General features: G+C 44.7%; 1 protein-coding gene and 1 long non-coding RNA gene across 4 annotated transcripts in view; one reads left to right on the plus strand and one right to left on the minus strand.

Moving 5' to 3' along the window:
• Positions 1-6071, minus strand: part of NPR3 (natriuretic peptide receptor 3) — a 47288-nt gene extending 41217 nt beyond the window's left edge. For both annotated transcript variants that reach the window (XM_038170511.2, XM_038170509.2), the window contains exon 1: positions 4993-6071. In XM_038170511.2, coding sequence (XP_038026439.1) covers positions 4993-5722 — 730 coding nt within the window. In that variant the 5' untranslated portion in view covers positions 5723-6071. The remainder of the gene's footprint in view (positions 1-4992) is intronic.
• On the plus strand, positions 5452-14474 carry LOC106019219 (uncharacterized). Of its 2 annotated transcripts, XR_003492794.3 has the most exons (4): positions 5452-5584; positions 6587-6902; positions 7216-7406; positions 8222-14474. It is a non-coding gene; the product is annotated as an uncharacterized lncRNA (long non-coding RNA). The 2 variants fall into 2 exon arrangements; XR_003492795.3 differs by lacking the exon at positions 7216-7406.
• Positions 14475-20702: the final 6228 nt, after the last annotated feature.

The following is a 20702-nucleotide window of genomic DNA, read 5'->3' on the forward strand; positions in this document are numbered from 1 at the left end:
ACAACGAAAGCTGATTTCCCAAACCGCTCACAGAAGACAGGTACCAAACACAGATTGACTTTTTACTCCTGTCTCCTCTGAATATAATTACAGAGCCTATACGTGATCTTTTTTTCCTTACTCCTGCAACATGCGTTAAGTTCTAGCCTCAAGTTTCCTCAACTTCATGTATTGGTAGAACTGATTGCTACCACAAACCACAGTTATACTTCAAGTGGTGCATAGGATGATCTGAAGGTGGAGAATTGAGATGATACAGGGATATTACCATTTTGATTTCCATTCTATTGAAATATTTGGGGGTAGATTCATCTTACCTACACTTCAGCTACACAAAATTTGGGTATCAAGTATAGAATTCATTGCCTCTCTACAGTTACCATATAGCAGCATCTCTGCAGCTGATTTGCTGCAAGATTCACTGCAGCTGATTCATCCCAAGACAGCTTCTAGGGACAATGGTACAAATCTGTCCAGGACACAACTATCTCCAACAACTATATAATGAGCCTTTGCAAACACCTTTGATAGGACACAATGTTCAGCCAGCTACAAATGGAAAAATGAGTGTTGCTTTTTGGGTGTGAAGATTAAATGTGGTTACAAGATTAAATACCACAGAGCCTCGTTTAGGACAGATCAGAAGCTGAACAGGGTGCCTACAAGCCCCCACAGGTGTGCTCCGTGCAGGTGCTGTGATCCCCACTGCCACAAGCCCATGGGAGAAAAGCTGTGACAAACCTCTTGGATGTCACCACCAGTCCCCAGCTCCCTTTCTGCCTGGAAGGAACAGAGATGGGCATGGAGACGATTCAGTCACAACCTTACGTAGTGTTATCAGGTGCCCAAAGGGCTGCCAGTGATCTTCAGGGGTAAGAAGACATTTAGGCAACCCTGCCCAGCACCTGAGCATTCAAGCTAAATTCACTGTGTCCCACCCTGAAAGATTTTGCAGCCGGAGCTTGAGAAATTAGAGCAGAGGACTGCTCTCCACCCAGCCCAGCACTGCCCAAACACCTCTACTCCAGCGGGCTGGTCTGTCCTCGATCTCTTCATACATCAACATACCCCTAAAGTGTTTTTCTTTATTAGATTAATGATGCTGATTGAGAAATCACTTCCCCAACCTGCTGGGAAGGGGAAACTATACCCCTCTCACACATTCTTCCTGCAAAAAGAAAGCAGAAATTCTGGCGAGGTCTTCAGCAACGGGGAGACACCTCCTACCCTAAGCATGTTATGCCATAAACTTTTATATGCATTCACAGAACTATCAGCATGAAGCTACTGACAACAGAATACTGCAAAGTATTGTGTCAGTGCATGCTTTGTGGCTATACCCTATAGCAAGGTCATAAGAGAACTTGTTGGGACGATGATCTGAAACCAACGGCATGCACATTTCCAAGAATGCCGTCACGCATAGCAGGGCTCAAAAACTACAATAACGAATGCAAATGTTTTCACCCCAACAATAAAACTGAATCAAAACCACATTCAGCTTTTCTGGTTAGAAGTGTTTGCTATTATAAGAAATGAAAATTTGGCCCGTTTGGCCTTTCTTCTCAGACAATGAATCTTCTCCCATCGCTTTTCTGACTGGGTGCCATGACAGGCGTAAAATTCCAGATGCACCACAGGGCTGAATCACGTTCGGTACATCCCCATGCTCCAGGAGAGTGATACCATGCACAGCTCTGTCCTACTGATTACAGCAGAGCAACGTAACAATTTCCAGAGCAGCAGAGCAAAGCATATTTCATGACTATTGTGAGGTGTATTAGCATGGAGGAAAAGAAGAAAGAATTTCTTACAATAAAATTTGGATCAAATCTTTTCCAGACACACATCAGGAATGAATTTGTCTCGCTGTTCCTAATTTCAGTGTAGGTGAGAGATTTCCTTCTGAAATGTTTCCTTGCTGCCCTCCGAACTCCCCCTTGACTTTGCCTTTATAATTCACATCTATCATAAAACTGTAATCTGTAGATGGAATCAAAGAGACTCCCACAGCACTAGTAAAAGATCTTGAGCAAATGGAATAAGAAAGAGTGGGGGAAAAAAACTATTTTAAAATATGTTAAGTCATATTTTGTAAGCCTCTAAAGGAATGTAAGGGAAGTAATATTAACTATCTGGATGTGGTTTTTAACCCAGCAGGAGAGCAAAGATTATATATTTCAAGATTTTTAAGCAAATAAGCTAAGGGCAAGTCTCTCACAATCTTTCAGATATCTAAATTAACGTTTATTTAATCAGCATCTATGCCTTGCTATTGTATACACACAGATATAAAGCGGTCTCCCTCCAGCACAATACACACAGAACACGGTCATTTTAATACTAATATTCTGCATTTATTGACTCACCCTGCAAATACTTAGTTTAATTCCAGTTAGAGGAGTAAGTTCTTAGCAAAGTGAGTACCTCGGACTATGCTCGTGCAGAACATGTTTCAGCACAGTGCTGGGTTTGTGGCCATTGTGGCTAACCTGAGCCTACAGCATCAAGTCTACAGCATGGGGGACCGAGCCCGCAAGTGAGTTTGAGCTACTAATGACATTCAGTAAAGACAAGCAGTTAACTTTTATCATCGTATTTTTCCTCATGATTTTGTTATGACTCTGAGACATCTGAACTCATTCCAGTGCCTGGACAGGCACCTGCTGGCAAACACAGTGGGTGGCTGGGTGTGCCCCTGCCTGTTGGCACCCCAAAAACCCAATGCAATCCCTGAGCCTGACACAACCTAACCCACGGGGCCAGCCTCTGCCCTGGGAATAAGGCACAGAGCCTGGGCCCCCCACGGGCCCACTGATGGTGCAACTTCTTTCTCAGCCCTGGAAGGGTCTTGAGCAAATAGCCCATATCCATTCTAAAGCTTGTTCTTACTCAGGGCGGGTCAAGAAATCCCCGTCATTCAGGTGCAACCCCCAGCAGCAGTGAAAATGGAAAGGGCGCAGGGCAGGAGCCCTTAAAAGCTGCTGAGAAAACCAAGCAAACAAAAATGAAGTGCTTTGGACAGTGTCACCTTATTTACCAGCCCTGCTGCCCCATGGGACACCTTCCTAAGAATCCCAAGAAGAAACGAAGCCCTAATCTGGTAAGCAAAGGCACATCGTGTGTTCTTCACATGATAGACGACATTTAAAATATTTTGACAGCCTGCAAGATGTTGTAAACAGCAGGACCACCCCTCAGACCCTGAGAGACGTGCAAGGCAAGCTGTGCAGTCAGTCTTTAAAGCCAGAAACACAGCACTGGAGGCAGAAGGGCCTCACTTGCTGCATTTTGCAGTAGCAGCATGAACCAGAGGACAAATTAGGAGGTGAGATGGAGTGAAGGGACCCCACTGGGCACAGAAGGCTGCTTTTATTCACTCGTTTGCAAGTCACAGAACAAGGCAAGACCAAAGGTCCCAGCTCAACAAAGCATTTGAGCCTGGGCTGAAATCAAGCCTCTCTTCCTTGGCTGTCAGCATGGTCTGAACAGTGGGGGTTGCCCTTAGCTATCAGTCACATTCCCACAGCACATTCACAACTCCCTTTGGCTGGGGGCAAACACTCATATGTTCTCGCCACAATCACACTTATATTCTTTGCATCGGGAAAGCCAAGCACATGCACAAAAGTTAGGCTGATTAAAAAACCAGAAAAGCATCTTTCCATACATAGCTGTTTCCCCTAGCACTTCTACATTTCTTTCTCTCCATTCAGCATATTTCCACTAATGGTACTAACTAGGACGGCTCTATTTTAAGCACCTGCTTCGGTGTTTCCACAAAGTGAGAATTAGGGATACATACATTGTTAGACCCCAGTTACCTCACAGGTTAAGGATTTCACAGCAGTGTAACTGCAGCACCAGCACAATACTGCTCGGTCAAAGCACCGCAGCCTACAGCATGGCAATGTGATTTGTGCCAGTCCCATGCAGCGTGAGCTTTTATCTGTTTTCATTTTGTTACCACCTTAGCATTCTGCAACTGGGGATGTAAAAGCTGTGCAAAGTATTTTTCACATCTATGCCTCTGTTGAAAAACACCTGAGGACTTTCTTTGAGTTGATCCTGCAGTCGACTTCTGGAATACATCTCTTCCCTTCTTACAATAACTTACTACGGAAATCCACAGTTGGTGAAAGCCTCTAGCAGAAAATACCTTTTTGATGAGTCCATGTATCCACACATCATTTGACAAGATCTCACTTTCAAGTACATCTAACTACAAATTCATATGCCCCAAAGTACTTGGAGCATTTTACTGCTTCCTGATGCAAAGCCGGTTCATCCGGCACAGGGGTGACTTTCCAGCAGGTTTTACAAGCCATTTATCTGCACGGTGTTTTGCTAGCAGTTGGTGGCAATATTACTGCACACGCTCACAGGTTTAGCACTCACACATCCCCTGAAACAAGAGCTAGCCCCAAGTGGGTTTGTTATTTATGAACTAACCGAGGGGGCTTCTAACTGCAGGAGTGGGGAAAAGGCTCCCCACAGCAAAATACAGCGGGGTGAGAGAAAAAAAAAAACACATATTTGCTCAGCCTTTAAACCTTTCCAGAGTCACTTTAAAAAAGTATCTCAGAATGAGCAACAGACTCGCTGGGCAAATGTGGGCAGATGTGGGCAATTTTGGCTGTGCTGGTAATCTGGACTGCCAGCAGAAGGCTCATTTCTTACCATGCCACAAAACCATCCCAGCGCAGTCCTGGAGGGCGATCCTCCATCCCTGCTGTGGGATGCAAAGTGCTAATTGACCTGCATGGGGCAAAGCCTTACCGATGGCCCCACTCTGGTGCACACCCAGCCCCAGGATGCTCATGGCCAAGCTTCCCCACCACAGATCCCAGTCCACAACGCATCCTTCATGCAACCCCTTCCCAGACGACCCTTGGTGACCCATCCCCAACCCCAATCCCCCCCAAAAAACACACCGGCAAGGCATCACACAGCCCTCAAACCCACCCCCAGCCTCACGCAACCACCACTCACCCCTCTCGCCGGCCTGCAGTGCGCGGACCACTTCATCAACGTCGAGGTGCCGGCTGGTCTCGTCGAAGCTGTGCACTGCCATGTGGAAGGCCTCCTCCTGGAAGACCACATGGACGCCTTCCATGGTGAAGTAGCAGCTGCGCTCGGGGTTGCTGTCGCTGTAGAGCAGCGTGGCGCGGCTCCACTGGTGGTGGCGGAAGAGGGCCAGCAGCATCTCGCCCATCTTGGCGTAGGCTGGGGCGACACGGGTGAGGTGCGAATACTCGCCACCCTTGACCCCAAAGCCGGCCGCCAGCGCCCCGGCTGACAGCATGGGCACATCCCAATGGGCCGCCAGCCGCGCCACCGGCGCCGCCGCGTACTCGCACACCGGCCCCAGCAGCAGGTCGGGGCGGCGGCGTTGCAGGGCCACCATGTCCACCAGGCTGAAGAGGGCGCGGTTGCCGCACGCCGAGTCCTCGTAGGTGAGCTGGAAGGCGTAGCCGGGCGGCAGCCCGAGCCCCCCGCTGCCACCGCCGCCGCCGCCGCTCCTCTCCCGCAGGCTCCGCACCGCGTACTCGATGGCCGGCCGCACCCGCCCCAGCGAGAAGAGGTAGGCGTCGTCCTGCGGCAGCAGCACCAGCACCCGGATCAGCTTCTCCTCCTCCTCCTCGTCCGCTGCCGCCTCCGCGGGGCCGCCGCCCAGCGCCGCCAGCACGCAGCAGAGGCTGCCGAGCAGCCAGGGCGGCATCGCGCCCGCCCCCCGCGGCGACCCCAACTCCGGCAAAGTTTTCGCCACCACCCTCCCCTCCTCTCCTCTCCCCCTCGCAACCCCCTGGCCCTTGTTCGGTCGTGCTTTATTTCTCAGGTGTGTGGCGAGACTAACAACCTGCCCCAGCCTGCGGGTCACGGACGGAGCATCTCATTTCCTCAAAGTATTCGTGCTTCACCTCGCCTGCTCTCCCCTTTTATTATTATCAATTTTTTTTTTTTTTCCTTTTAATTTTTTTCTCCCATCCACCTCCCTCCCCCTCGCCGGGGCTGCCTGCCCCGCTGCTCCCTTCCCCGCTTAAGTAACGCGGCTTCTCCGCACGCCCGGCTCGGCGCCGCCGGGTTTGTGCGCAGGGAGGAGCCGGCCCCGCCGCCCCCCCGGCCCCGCCCGCCGCCACCCCCCCGGGCCCCGCACCTCGCCCCCGGGACGGGCTGTGGGGAGCACACGGGGCCGGGATGTAGGGCAGACCCTTCACGGGACCCCCGCGGTGGTTTGGGGGTGCGAGGTGCAGGGGGGGCTCGCCGCTGGGAGGCTCTTTTCACCGAGGGGTGGGTCCCAGCGGGCAGGGGAATGGATGGGGTTGCTACAGGGGAGAAGCTTTTGGGGTGTCCCCACCCCACACTCCGCTGTTCCCTGCATCCCTTCGGGGTCTTTCTGTGCCCCCCTCCCCCCCGCCCCCCCCCTCCCCCGAGAGCCCAGGCACGGTTTTGAGTCCCTTCCCACCCACGGTGGCTCGTGCCACAAGCAGTGCAGATTTCCCCCGGTGACAAGTGTTGCTCTGAGATTGTTTTTTCAGAGGGAAAAAAGAAAAAAGGAAACTAACTTTTTTGATTATCTTGACAGCACTGCCCGATCAGAGCACATCAAACGCATCCCCGTTCAGCTCTCCTCACCGATCGTAAAGCTGCTAGGCATCATATTTTGTCACGGTCCGTTTAAAATGGACACTCCTGTTCTGGAATAAGGAACAATGTAAGCGTGAGGCATGCAAAGTCTTTTGTGAAAGAGGCTTTTGGACACCTGATGCTTTTCAACAGCAAAATCCTAAAGGATGTCTCTCTGTACATTTTTCTATGTACGCATCCTCAAACCCGGAGCCAGGGCTGCGCGGTTTGATGCTTTCTGATCACTCAGCGAGTGCCAGGTTTGCGCTGGGAAGGTGAGTGAACGGCTCCTCACTTTACAGAAGGGGTTTGTTTAGTTCAGCACAGAGGTCGTTGTCAGGGCAGTATGTGTAAACTTACAGTTGTTGCTGCCATCACTGTGCAGCCCATGAATGGGAAACCAGGGCTCCTGGGGTGACCAGCTGCTCACCTTTAAGGTTCCTTGATTAAAAAGAAAAGAAAGCTGTAAGTGCTTATGCAACTGCAACTGGGAAGTGGAATGAAAACACCAGATAATACAATACACAGAAATAATCATTAAAAAATATCTTTTTTTTTTTTTTTTTTTTTTTTTTTTTTTTTTTTTAGGAGCATGTATCTGATGGAGCTCAGTAAAATTTAAAAAACAAAAAAAGGTCACAAATGTGAAGATTGGTAGCTTTCCTGAGAAATGTGCCTCTAATGTAGTTTTGTTTGATTACTGAATTGAACTTCAGAGTGTTCTTGAAAATTACATAAACACCCACCCTGGTGAAGCTCGTTTTGTGTGTTCCTGTACCGTAAGTTATGTCAGGCATTTTTTGTTGTAAATGACTCCATATAACATACTGGAGATTAAGCAGAATGTTACAATATACAACATGCCAGCCATCTTCACCACAAAGCTTGCAAAAACATTTTCTTAAGACACATTTTGAAATGCTGACCTTTGTAGTCACTGCTTTATGGTGACCCTACAGATGTGTTTACAGCACCAAAATCTGGAAGGATCTCTTTTGATTCCCTCCTTTCCCCCAACAGAATATCTTTTTCATTTTACGTGTGTGCTCCATACTCTTCTGGCTGTCTTATTTGAGTGTAAGCTGTGTAAACATGATGGAAGAGATAGTAAGCCCATAAATCACAAGGCTGCCACCCTTCACACTGGCTGCTCCTTGTGAGGTAAAAGTACTGCTGGGAATGAATAAAAGTGGGAGAAGCACGGCCAGTGTAAGGGGGGAAAAAAAGCATTGAGCCAGTACTATTTAGCAGTAGTAGTGTCGATTGATTTCAGTGCTTTTGGAAAAAGATTTGGCCCACGGTATGTGGTCCTGTCTTGCATGAGCAATTGCATTCAACCTTAGTCACAATGTTTCTGCAGGCCCCAAGTGTCACGAACGTTTCAGTCGTTCCCCATCACCTTACGCAATTTATAAAGAAGAATCCCAGCCTGTGATTTATTTTTCTGAGCCAAAAAGTTATGCATGAGAATTTCCTCGTTAATCCCAATTCAAAATGTCACTTAATCCACCTCATCATTAGTTCACTTACAGTACTTTCCATAGCTATAAATCCAACATTTCTCCACCAACGTTATTCTTTTTTTTTTTTTCAGCTACATAAATGCTTTTTAATAGGAACAAATCCTGCAGTCGTGAATCAGTAGCAGGCAGAATGCCCGTGGACTGCAGCAAGAGCGGAGACTTCAGACTAGCCCTTTAGGACTAAAGGCATTACGGACATAGACTATTTTCCCTACAGAAATAACTCATACACAAATCAAGAATCACTTGACTCGCTCCAACTAGCATTAGCAACAGTCTGAACTGCCTGCTGCAGATTAAGAAAATCCTTCACAGACAGGTTCGCTGAAAACATAGTCCCCCCTAGAGGCTGAAAAGATGAAATATTTTAGTGTCATCTGTACTGCAAATATATCGTGCCATTTAGACTTTCAAATTCTTTCCTTATTTTTCTAGAAACCTATTCTTGTTATTTCAAGGAATCTGTATTTTGGAACACACACAATGGATTTCTTATTGCTACATGTAGGATCTGTGTGTCTCTTTTTTGCATTTTGTGGTCTTACCTTTATATAGTTACGTGAAAATGCACCACAGCCTTTAGGTAAAAGTCTTGCAGCATAAAAAATCAAGATGAACAAACCTGATGCTAAAAAATAAAAAGGAGTCATATTTATTTGTTCTGTCTTTTAATTGACACCAACTTCTGTGTAGATCTGTATACAAGAACTACAAAATGACAAAATTACACACCAAAAATGTAAGCATATGTATAGTAATAACACTTTGTAGAACTAGTTACTGGTGCTGTCAACAGCTTCTACTTCACAGCACAAAGTAAGGTAAGGTGGGCAGAAGAATATTCTTTTATTTTATGACTGAGGAAAACAAAATTTGGGAAGGCAAACCATGACATACCAGAGGTTGAGGGTGATCCCAAGGTCATCCCTCCACTACACCACTGATCATCGCTACCACTGCTAAAGTCACATTGTGTTTATCCCGTACTGCTGGTGACACAGTGCTGCACCTATCCTTCCTTTCCCACTGGTCCTCAAAAGTGCACTGAAATTCATCTGGATGAGAGATGTGCTGCTTGAGTGTGCAAAAGCAAATCCTAGGATGAAAAAAGACTGACACCCCACCATTAGTCATAAATTTTGCTCATGTTCCCAGGGAGCACAGTGAAAGCAGGTACTCCTAAAATATATAAATTATGGGGCTAAAACCCAGCCCTATCTATCTATCTATATATAGAGATATATCCCAGTATAACCCAATCAGTACTTGCTGTGTTTCCTCCCATCTTCAAGGTAATATTGAATGTGAGATAATATGGTGAAAAACAACAAATCAGGAAATCTTTGCAGAAATAGAACATTTGAGGCAAAATGAGAGCTGCCATGGCTCCCAGAAAAATCCTCCTCAGAAGTGGCTTAGTAGGCTCCAGCCCAGTATAAGAACTACAACAGAGTTGTGACTGTGTGTTTCTTATACATGTGTTAGGGACATACCCTGATTTATCAAAATTATCTTACTGGCAACTGGTATGAGTTACAGCAACTTCTGGATGGCCCAAAATAATACCTTGGGATTGATATTGTATAAATCATGGTCAAGTGTGTCTTACAATTGTCTTACTTCTGTTTCCCATGTAATTATAGCAAAAGGACTGGATCCATAACTTCATTTGCATCCATAGACTTCAGAGACTCTCTGAAGCACTGCCCTTCCATGCAGGAGCAACTGTAATGACCTTAAACTAGACATGTCTCATTAGCCCATCCATAATGCACTTGCAGACACTTCATTTCTTCTCCCCTTCCTTTTCAGGTCAATCCACCAATCTATGGCAGGGATAAATCAGCCCTGACATATTTTATCTAAAAGAAAGCTTAAGATAGAAGGTAGATTGCTTGAAAAGTTGTGAGAATAACTCTATTTTACAGTAGCAGCCCATCAAGACAATGTGTGTGAAATTATACTCCACGTTCCCTTTCCAAGGTATGCCCTAGTCTGTACGAACAATAAACTCCCCACCTTAGTAATGAATGTGCTGAAATGTGTGACACATTGTCAATGAAATACAGGCCTAGTTCGGAAAGACTGATGTTAATTTTAAAATAGGAGAGCACTTGTTTCTTTTCTATGACACCATTAAAATTTTCACAACTTGTATATAGCATTTTTCAGTTTCTAATAACTCACAAAGTGTCTCACAAAGGTTATTGTCTTAACTGCAGGAAGAAGCACTGCGAATTCTATAAGGAACAGAGAAAATCATCTTCTGAAATGTTTCAGAATAAGAGAGAACTTTGTGCACAAAATTGTATTTCTATTGGAAGCTAATTTATTTTTGGTGTTCCTACCACTGCCACATGGAAGCAGTTGCTTTAGGGCTTATTACAAAGCGCTTTTTTCTTTCCTGTCATATGACTAATATTCATGAAAAAATAATTACCTGTACTTCTGCAGTTAAGGTGTGTCTGCAGCTGCTGCAGTCATTTTGCCACACCTATGCCTTTTGTTTCCAAAATGAAGGAAAGCTAAAAAAAGACATGACTACAAAAAAGGTCCATAGTTTTCAAGAAATGTAGCAATAAAAATTCTTAGCCTTTATAGTGTTGTTATCCCCACCTATCAGTAATCCCACCTGATATTGCCCTTTACATGATGTCATTATGTATGGCAATTATATATATACACTGACATCGTTTTCAGTTGCTTATAATTTTAGCTGAACATTAGAAGTTTGGGCTCACATTTTCAGGATGGGCATCTACCATGCTTTTATTTTGTTGTTTTTGTTCTTTTTCTAAATTCAGCTGGAAAAGCTTGGCCATTCCTCAAGAGATTAAGGATGTCTCTTAGTGGTTAAGGAAATTCATTGCCTTATCTCCCCATCCTCAAAATTCTGGCAACTTCGTTTTTATTTTAGCCCTTCAAACTGGGGTTTGAGAACAGGAAACATCTGTCTGTGAGGAAAGGGCACATGAAAATGTGCTTGGATTAACCAGATGCACAGTACAAGTTTTAGAAGACTGATGCTCCTACAAGCTGTCATACTAGCAGCAAAATGTTAATAGCTTAAAACGAAGATTTAATCTGCCTGGTGTGTTCACTATCCCATTGCAACTTGCTTATTAGCAAGATACATCTGCACTGTCTACCCTCTTCAGCTCAGCTTTTATCCCTCCCCAACCCTGTACCCTGTGGCACATACACAGCTTTACCAGCATGAAGGCACTTGCTTTGGGTGAGAATTTTGGGGGACCCCAGCTGCTCCAGACTGTGATGAATGGAGGTAACAAAATCAACATTGCGAAGTCCTGGTCCTTTTGTTTTCTTTGTATAACCCAGAGGAAAACTGGACAGATTCTTCTGCCTCCTCCTGAGACATCGTGGCACTGGCAGTTCTCCAGGACCTGCACCAGAGTCTGCTAGGCACAGTGATTCCTATCTGTCTCCTACCATACTTTACTCGAAGCACTTCACATGCTTCACAGAAAAAAATCACCCTAGGTAACAGGAAACAGTCCTTTCATATTCACTTTGGGCAACATTTAATTTGGAGTGATTTTTAAATGGTTCTGATTAATAATTATGAAAGTATGCTGTATTTACATGATATTTAATTCTAAAACTGGATTGAGGAGGATTCAGTCTTCTTATTAAGCACAGATAATTATCTATAACTAAATCTCAATCCAACATCTGCAAGCTGTAGCCTCTGTAATTATACTGACAGCAAGGAGCAGAAAAAGTAAGGGTGTAAGAGTTCAGAGGCCAAGCAGAAAACATAGGTTCATTTGTTAACACAGCCTTATTAAAAAGAACCAGCTGAGTTTCAATTGTTAGCATCGACTTTAAAGGTAATTAGCTGCCAATAAAAGCCAAGAACACCCATTTGGACATGACTCACTGAATTCTCACCACAAAATTGGCATGTGGTTCGTCTCTGTGTTGCACTACAGAAGACATTGCGCGGCATTGAAGCAGCGCCAAACATGCAGCCAGGCAATGTGGACAAACACTCAGAAGCAGTGCAATGCTTGCAAGCTTCACTGAAAGACAAGGAGGAAATGTGAAATGACGGACTGGCTGATCGTAACCCAGGTCACAAGTGGAAATAAGAGGGTTAGGCCTCGAGGGCAATTAGAGTATGGCATTACTCATAAATCCACAAATGAAAAAGTGCACTGATTGTATAGTATGGTTATTGATGTGGTGCAGATGTCTTTCTGTACCACATGCAAGCAAGAGCCAGTGCTTTTCTGGGTTTACTGAAAATCTGTGAGTAATACAACGCTCTTCTGTGAAGTTGTCCTGCGGTGCTGTTGAAAACAGTTAACAAGAGCTGTAAAACAGGGATTTTAATCAGTGCTGGTCATTTAAGTTTAAACTTTATTTATTTATATGGGGATTCTCGATAAAACTCTTAAATGTAATCCAAGTATAAACTCAACCACTATCAAAGTTCAGAAGTTCAATATATTTTATCTCTTGAAAATGATCAGGGTGGTTCTGCTATTGGAAAGTGCTGCCTATTCAAGTAATTTGTCATCTACTGAACTACAAGAAAAAGCAGAATTACCAAAAAGGACAAAATAATGGAATTCGATCATTTTGCAGTAAACACTCTTTATCTTCACAGAAATCACAGAATCACAGAATTGCAGGGACCCCATAGAATGGAAGGGACCTCGAAAGATCATCAGGTCCAACCCCCCTGCCAGAGCAGGTTCCCTAGAGCAGGCTGCCCAGGTAGGCGTCCAAACGGGCCTTGAATATCTCCAGAGAAGGAGACTCCTCAACCTCCCTGGGCAGCCTGTCCCAGTGCTCCGTCACCCTCACCATGAAGAAGTTCTTTCACATGTTGGTGCGGAACTTTCTGTGCTCCATCTTGTGGCCATTGCTCCTTGTCCTGTCCCCACAAAACACTGAAAAGAGGTTGGCCAGATCCCTCTATCCCCCACACCTCAAGTATTTATACACACTGAGGAGATCCCCTCTCAGTCTTCTCTTCTGAGGGCTGAACAGACCCAGGTCTCTAAGCCTTTCCTCATAAGGAAGATGCTCCGGGCCCGTATCATCTTTGTGGCCCTCCGCTGGACTCTTTCCAGGAGATCTCTGTCTTCTTTGTAGCAGAGAGCCCAGAACTGGACACAGTACTCCAGGTGAGGCCTGACCAGGGCAGAGTAGAGGGGGAGGATCACCTCCCTTGACCTGCTGGCCACAATCCTTTTAATGCATGCAGGATCCCATTGGCCCTCTTGGCCACAAGGGCACAGTGCTGGCTCATGGTCAACCTGTCGTCCACCAGGACCCCCAGGTCCTTCTCCTCAGAGCTCCTCTCCAGCAGGTCGTCCCGCAGCCTGTACTGATACATGTGGTTATTCCTTCCCAGGTGCAGGACTCTACACTTGCTCTTGTTAAACCTCATTTGGTTTCTTCCTGCCCATCTCTCCAGCCAGTCCAGGTCTCGCTGAATGGCAGCACAGCCTTCTGGTGTTTGAGCCACTCCTCCCAGCTTTGTGTCAGCGGTGTACTTGCTGAGGGCAGACACTATTCCCTCATTAAGGTCGTTGATGAAGATGTAGAACAAGACCAGACCCAGCACCGACCCCTGTGGAACACCGCTAGTCACAGGCCTCCAACCAGACTCTGCACCGCCGATCACCACCCTCTGAGCTCGGCCAGTCAGCCAGTTCTCAACCCACCTTACTGTCCATTCCTCTATCCCACACTTTCTCAGCTTAGCTAGTAGGATGTCATGGGAGACAGTATCAAAAGCCTTGCTAAAGTCAAGGTAGATGACATCCACCGTCTCCCCCCACCTACCCTATACCTATGATGGTGATGCCATCATACAAGGTGACAAAGTTGGTCAAGCACGACTTCCCCATGGTGAATCCATGCTGACTACTCCTCATAACATTCTTCTCTTCCAATTGCTTGGAGATGGCCTCCAGAACAAGCTGCTCCAATACCTTTCCAGGGACAGAGGTGAGACTGACTGGCTTGTAGTTTCCTGGATCCTCCTTCCTGCCCTTCTTGAAGACCGGAGTGACATTGGTTATCCTCCAGTCTTCAGGCACCTCTCCTGACAGAAGCCAACTTGCCAGACACCACTGACTTGATCTGGGCTCTCTGTAAGTTTACTGCTCAGAAGTGTTGGATTTTCACAGAGTAAAAGCTATCTTTCCTTTCCCTTGCCTAAAAAGTAAAGATCAAATTTGTTGTGGTTGTTCAAGGAGAAATATCATTATTGTCCACTTTCTTCTGCCCAGGCTACAGTGGAAAAAAATACTTACTTTAGGTAGCCAATTTCTATATTTATAGATCATAGCTGGGCATAGCTGGGTATACAATAGACTGTGAAACTAACTGAACTGAATTAGAAGGGGAATCATGTTGGTTTGGATTAAAGTGATGCTATCATAATCACTTAAACTTGTGGAGATTTTTTTTTCTTTGTTTTTCTCTTCTATGTGTTAGAACAACACCTGCAAAATTTGCCCCTGTGATTTTACTAATGAAAATACTTTGGGTGGTTTCTTGGACTCGATTCAGCTTTGGATGGCCACCTCTGACATGCACAGAACAATGGCTGCCTTGTTCCTTACACGCACTTGTCTCCATCAAAGAATCAGTTACAGTTTGAGATAAGTAGCAAGGGCTGAAATACAAACATCTGCTGTACCTTTCCAACAATTCTGTCCAGAGCACTTAAAAGGCTTTGAAGAGCAAAGATTGTTTCTGAACTAGATTTAGTAACTCTAAAATACATACCCATGTTGTTTGTAGAACAAATGCTATGAATACTGTCATGGTGTTCCTCAAAACCAGAGTTGAAATCAGACATCTCACTGTCAACCAACAGTGTTGGATTGCTGTTATGTGTTATATCTCACACCAGGAGCTATCCTGATGTGTTACTTTCACATCTATTCCCATATAAATGCAATAGAAGTCTCACACTATAACAAAACCAGGCTTTCTACACTTGGGCTGAATGTTCATCACTACAGTCAGTATTGGTTTACATAGTACCATCAGCCCAGGAACTCATTCATCTTAATCACAGAATCACAGAATCTCTAGGTTGGAAGAGACCTCAAGATCATCGAGTCCAACCTCTAACCTAACACTAACAGTACCCACTAAACCATATCCCTAAGCTCTACATCTAAACGTCTTTTGAAGACTTCCAGGGATGGTGACACCACCACCTCCCTGGGCAGCCCGTTCCAGTGCCTAACAACCCTTTCAGTAAAGAAATTCTTCCTAACATCTAACCTAAAACTCCCCTGGCGTAACTTTAGCCCATTCCCCCTCGTCCTGTCACCAGGCACATGGGAGAACAGGCCAACCCCCACCTCGCTACAGCCTCCTTTAATGTACTTATATAGAGCAATAAGGTCACCCCTGAGCCTCCTCTTCTCCAGGCTGAACAAGCCCAGCTCCCTCAGCCGCTCCTCATAGGACTTGCTCTCCAGGCCCCTCACCAGCTTCGTCGCCCTTCTTTGGACCCGCTCAAGCACCTCGATGTCCTTCTTGTAGCGAGGGGCCCAAAACTGAACACAGTACTCGAGGTGCGGCCTCACCAGAGCCGAGTACAGGGGGACGATCACCTCCCTAGCCCTGCTGGTCACACTGTTTCTGATACAAGCCAGGATGCCGTTGGCCTTCTTGGCCACCTGAGCACACTGCTGGCTCATATTCAGCCGACTGTCCACCATCACTCCCAGGTCCTTCTCTGCCTGGCAGCTCTCCAACCATTCCTCTCCCTGCCTGTAGCTCTGCTTGGGGTTATTGCGCCCCAGGTGCAGGACCCGGCACTTGGCCTTGTTGAACTTCATACAGTTGACCTCAGCCCATCGGTGCAGCCTATCCAGATCCTCCTGCAGAGCCTTCCTACCCTCGAGCAGATCGACACACGCACCTAGCTTGATGTCATCTGCAAACTTACTGAGGGTGCACTCAATGCCGTCATCCAGATCATTGATGAAGATGTTAAAGAGGACCGGCCCCAGCACCGAGCCCTGGGGGACGCCACTAGTGACTGGCCTCCAACTGGACTTGGCTCCATTTACCACAACTCTTTGGGCCCGGCTATCCTGATGGAAAACGTGTTTTATTTTTTAAGCCAGATCAGTTCGTTGATGTGGTTTGCAGTTGTGTTGGTATGGCAGAGCTGGAGATCTGCAAGGAGAGCAACAAGCTGCCAGAGAGGGAGGGCAGAAACTGTTTAGCACTGGCACTGAAGTCTCCCTATGTCTTTTCTCCTGCACGTTAATTAATGAGTAAATTATGTGAAAAGGTGGAAGAAAACAGTTTTAATCCTGTTGACAGATCTTGTTCCAGTAACATGATTTTTTGTTTTTCATGATTTGGGGATATCATTGAACTATTGTTGGCTTTTCAGAGAATGCAAGAAACACTTTGAAGTTGTTGTAGGAAACAAAGAGCTGAAAAATTCTCCAAGCTCATCACACCTCTTTCTCTGCCATCAGAAGCAGTCATATGCCTCTCCATGCAAAAAACATGTGTAATAAATACCTTTTACAGATGGATCCATCTCTGTTTTTAAACTAATTAGAAATTTGACCAGCCATTCCCTTTTTCAGAAGGGCTTTCTATAGCACAGTGCTTGAACATTAGGGACTGTCCATATATTCAGTTCATATGAATGTGAAAAAAGAACCAGGTCATTTTTCCCCCTTCATCTGAAAAGCACCTACTTACATAACTGTTGGCTAAATGTGCCGCACAGCATTTTATCAGATGCCATTCCAGAAACATGAAGAAGTAATGTTACTTTGTATATTTCTTTCTGTAAACTTTCAAGAGATTGTAGTGGAAAAACAACCAGGTCAAGATATGAAGAGCTTCATGGTGTCTACTACTGTTATTAGCAGCACAGCTTGGTGGAACACTTGGATTCTAGTCCCTAGCTGAAGCCATGCAGACAAATATTTTCGCCGTGATGTGGAAATCAGATGAACAACTGATTTACAAAGTATCAAGATTTGGACCCAAGCAATGGTCATGTAGCTGTGCACTGTATGATCAAAGCCCAGTTTGATGGATGAAAAACATTTGTATAATCTCCACAGAAGCCTTCAAAATCTACTTCAGAAATTTACCCAAGATATAGATAGTTTTGCAACCTATGCACAAATGGAATAAGTACCTGTGCATTTATGGAATAAAAGAGCTTCTATTGTAAGAAGCAGAGTTTTGTTTTGTTTTGTTTTGTTTTTCTAAAACAACAGATAGTGATTTAAAATGTTTAATTAATGATATTAATTAAAGATATAATGCTTTTTCTTCTTCCTTCTTTTAATCATATTCAGAGAGAAAGTCAGTGCGTGGTTTATTTCACCTGTTAAGATTTGCAAAATACTCCAAAGATGTGTGCTTTACTGAGTAACAACAACAAATATCATGGTGAAAGAATCATTTGAGACTTCCTGTAGACCAAAATCCATCATATGTGACAGAAGACAGAGAACAAGGATTTCAATCCTTGGTATCCATTTAAGACACTGCAGTTCTCATGACTGTAGAAAAGGTGTCTAAGCAAAAATAAGCATGGTCAGAAATCTAAATAATCCCTGTTTTTTGTTTGTTTGTTTGTTTGTTTTTTAAGGTAGACTGCATAGTCTTGGTATAGGTCAGCTGTGGTCAAGCACATAAGTAGTATCAATAAAGTAAAATAGGAGGAATTACCATCTTTATTAAGCATCAAGGTTGAAGATAAAGATTAGTATATGTAGAACCAGAGCTGAAAGTGGAGTCCATTCAGTGTTATCTCAAAAAAAAAAAAAAAAAAAAAAAAAAAAAAGGAAGTCTGTGTTGGTCATTCTTTACAGCAAGGAGTGATGTGCAATACCCAGCATTGTCAGGAATAGGGGGGAGGTTCTAGGTGGAAGAGACTGAGTGGATGATGAAGACACAACTCATGGAGAGGCCAAATCTCTAACAAGGCAAGTTCTAAATTTGCTTCAACATGTTACAGATAGTCCCTACAAACAACATGGAATAAACATAATAAAAATAGCTCAAAGTCACATCCATTCTGGAAGCGACCGGTCTGAAACAAGGGACTTTGGGTACTGGTCTCCAGCCTCTAGCTGTCTGGCTGGCTCCTGCTGCCAGATACCAGATATGCCAGAACAACTGCATGTATAATTGCTACCTATCCCCATTATGTCAGTTTGATTTGAGTTGAAAAGGTGTTTCTGCTAAAGTAGGTCATTTGACAGAACCAGGCTAGGGAGTGGCTTCATATGAAGAGATGACAAGATACTGGAGGGGGTGATAATTTCCAGCGTACTAGAGAAAACAGCTCCAGGTGAACTTCAGTAACAAATTCCTTATTCTAAGGCAGCTGCACCCAAGATGGCGTATGGGGCTCGAGTGACCTGGAAAGTAACATAAACTTTTAAGCAGACAATATCTCGTTTTACCATCTTTCATTTGCCGGTGGTTTACTCTAGGTGCCAATGTTAACCAGTACTCTTGTTTAAAGGGGTAATTGACCTTAGTACGTTCATGAAAGGAAAGTTTTAAATACAGAGCCTAGCAGCACAGACTGCGTAAGTATGTGCTACATGCAATGAACAATGTAGTGCTTTCCTGGTGCGGCTTTGAGTATGGGAGAATCACTCGGAGACAGGGCCAGAATTGTGACAAGCAAACGGGGAGACACCAGAGAGACATGAGTGCTATGACAAGTGTAGTTATGATTACAATTTGTCAGCAAAAGGCCTGCAATCATACAGTCTGCATTAGCTTACCAAATGCTTGTGTAATTAGATGAAACGGGCGTCAACAGTGCACTTAGAATTGAAAACAGTGCACTTAGAGTGCAGCTGCCAGTCAGTCTGTGCTAAACTGGGAGAACATTTCCAGTAGGCTCTATCCTGTGTTTGGTTCTAATCCAAAAAGTCATTGGGTTGTATGAGGAAGGAAAGGGTACATGTTAAAAATCTGTGAACATGCCAAGATGAAAAGAGGGTTGATAAATACTTTCAAAATTTGAAAATGATCATAGAATCAAAGAATCATCAAATGGTTTTGGTTGGAAGGGACCTCAAAGATCACCTAGTTCCAACCCTCCTGCCATGGGCAGCAACACCTCCCACCAGACCAGGGTGCCCAATGTCCCATCCAGCTTGGCCTTGAACACTCCCAGGGATGGGGCATCCACAGCTTCTCTGGGCAGCCTGTGCCAGGGCCTCACCACCTTCTGAGTAAATAATTTCCTCCTAACATCTAATATAAACCTATCCTCTTTTAGTTTAAAGCCATTCCCCCTTATCCTATCACTCCAGCCCCCAAGAAAGAGTCCCTCCCCAGTAGTCCTGCAGCCCCCCTTTAGGCACTGGAAGGCCGCTGCAAGGTCTCCCTGGAGTTTTCTTCTCCAGGCTGAACACCCCCAACTCCTTCAGCCTGTCTCCATAGGAGAGGTGCTCTAGCCCTTTGGTCATCTCCATGGTCTTCCTCTGGACTCGTCCCAATAAGTCAACGTCCTTCTTGTGTTGGGGGCCCCAGACCTGGGTGCAGGACTCCAGGACCATTGAGTGGTCCATCTGTCAGCTTCATGTCTCTCCAACTTAGAGACAAGGAGATCATGGGGGACAGTTTCAACATCATAATGAACACAAGAGGTAGTTGGAAGTCAATCGGTTTAATAATGTGAGGTGCTTTGGCATACAGAAAACTATAAAAAAAAAACAGAGAAAAGCTTAATACTGTACAGAATAGCTCTGCAGAAAATATTTTGGTCATCCTAATGAGCCACAAACTAAAGGCGAGTGAGCAATGTAATGCTGTTATATTAGCAGAATTGCTTTATGTCAAGTATGAGCAATAGCCCTCTCTGCTCTGTTGGAGCACTATGTTTGATTTGAGCAGTATGTTTTGAGAGAAAAGCAGATAAACTGGAGAGTTCAGAAGAGAAGAAGCACGTCCCCCAAGACAGGTTCAAAAGTTAAGTTTGCTTAGTCTAGGAAAAAGATCAAAAAGAGATGTTATGGTCCTTCCATATGTAACAGATGTTTTAAAGATAGTGATCAGGTGTGTTTTTTTTTTTTTCTGTTCTGTACTATTGCCAAGATATCCCTCCTCATTCTTCCAGGTAAACTGTGAATAAATCAAACTTTTTATCTCCCCTCAGAATATCCTTTTCCCTATATAAATAACTAACAGCAGAGTTCCTCAAGAATCCAAGTTCTGGCAGCTACCACAAAGAAGAGTGTTCTACCCTCTATCCCTGTAGTTATAGAAGTTTGAAATATTTTTTCAGTTCAGTATTATTTTAAGTAAGATTCTAAATACTTCCAACTGAAAAAGACACAAAGAAATAAGCCTTATATAACTCATCACAAGTGGCTTGACAAAAATTACAATGAAGATGGTGTTGTTTGCTTCAGCTTTCTTGTGTTTTGAACCAATGTTATTGGAATGTATCCACAAAACATCATTAAACAGTGATGATCATAAGAAGATCACCAGAACATTTGAGTCATGTCTAAAAAGAGAGACCAAGGACATACTTTGCCA

The sequence above is a fragment of the Anas platyrhynchos genome, chromosome Z, assembly GCF_047663525.1.
Source record: "Anas platyrhynchos isolate ZD024472 breed Pekin duck chromosome Z, IASCAAS_PekinDuck_T2T, whole genome shotgun sequence".
Taxonomy (NCBI): Eukaryota; Metazoa; Chordata; class Aves; order Anseriformes; family Anatidae; genus Anas; species Anas platyrhynchos.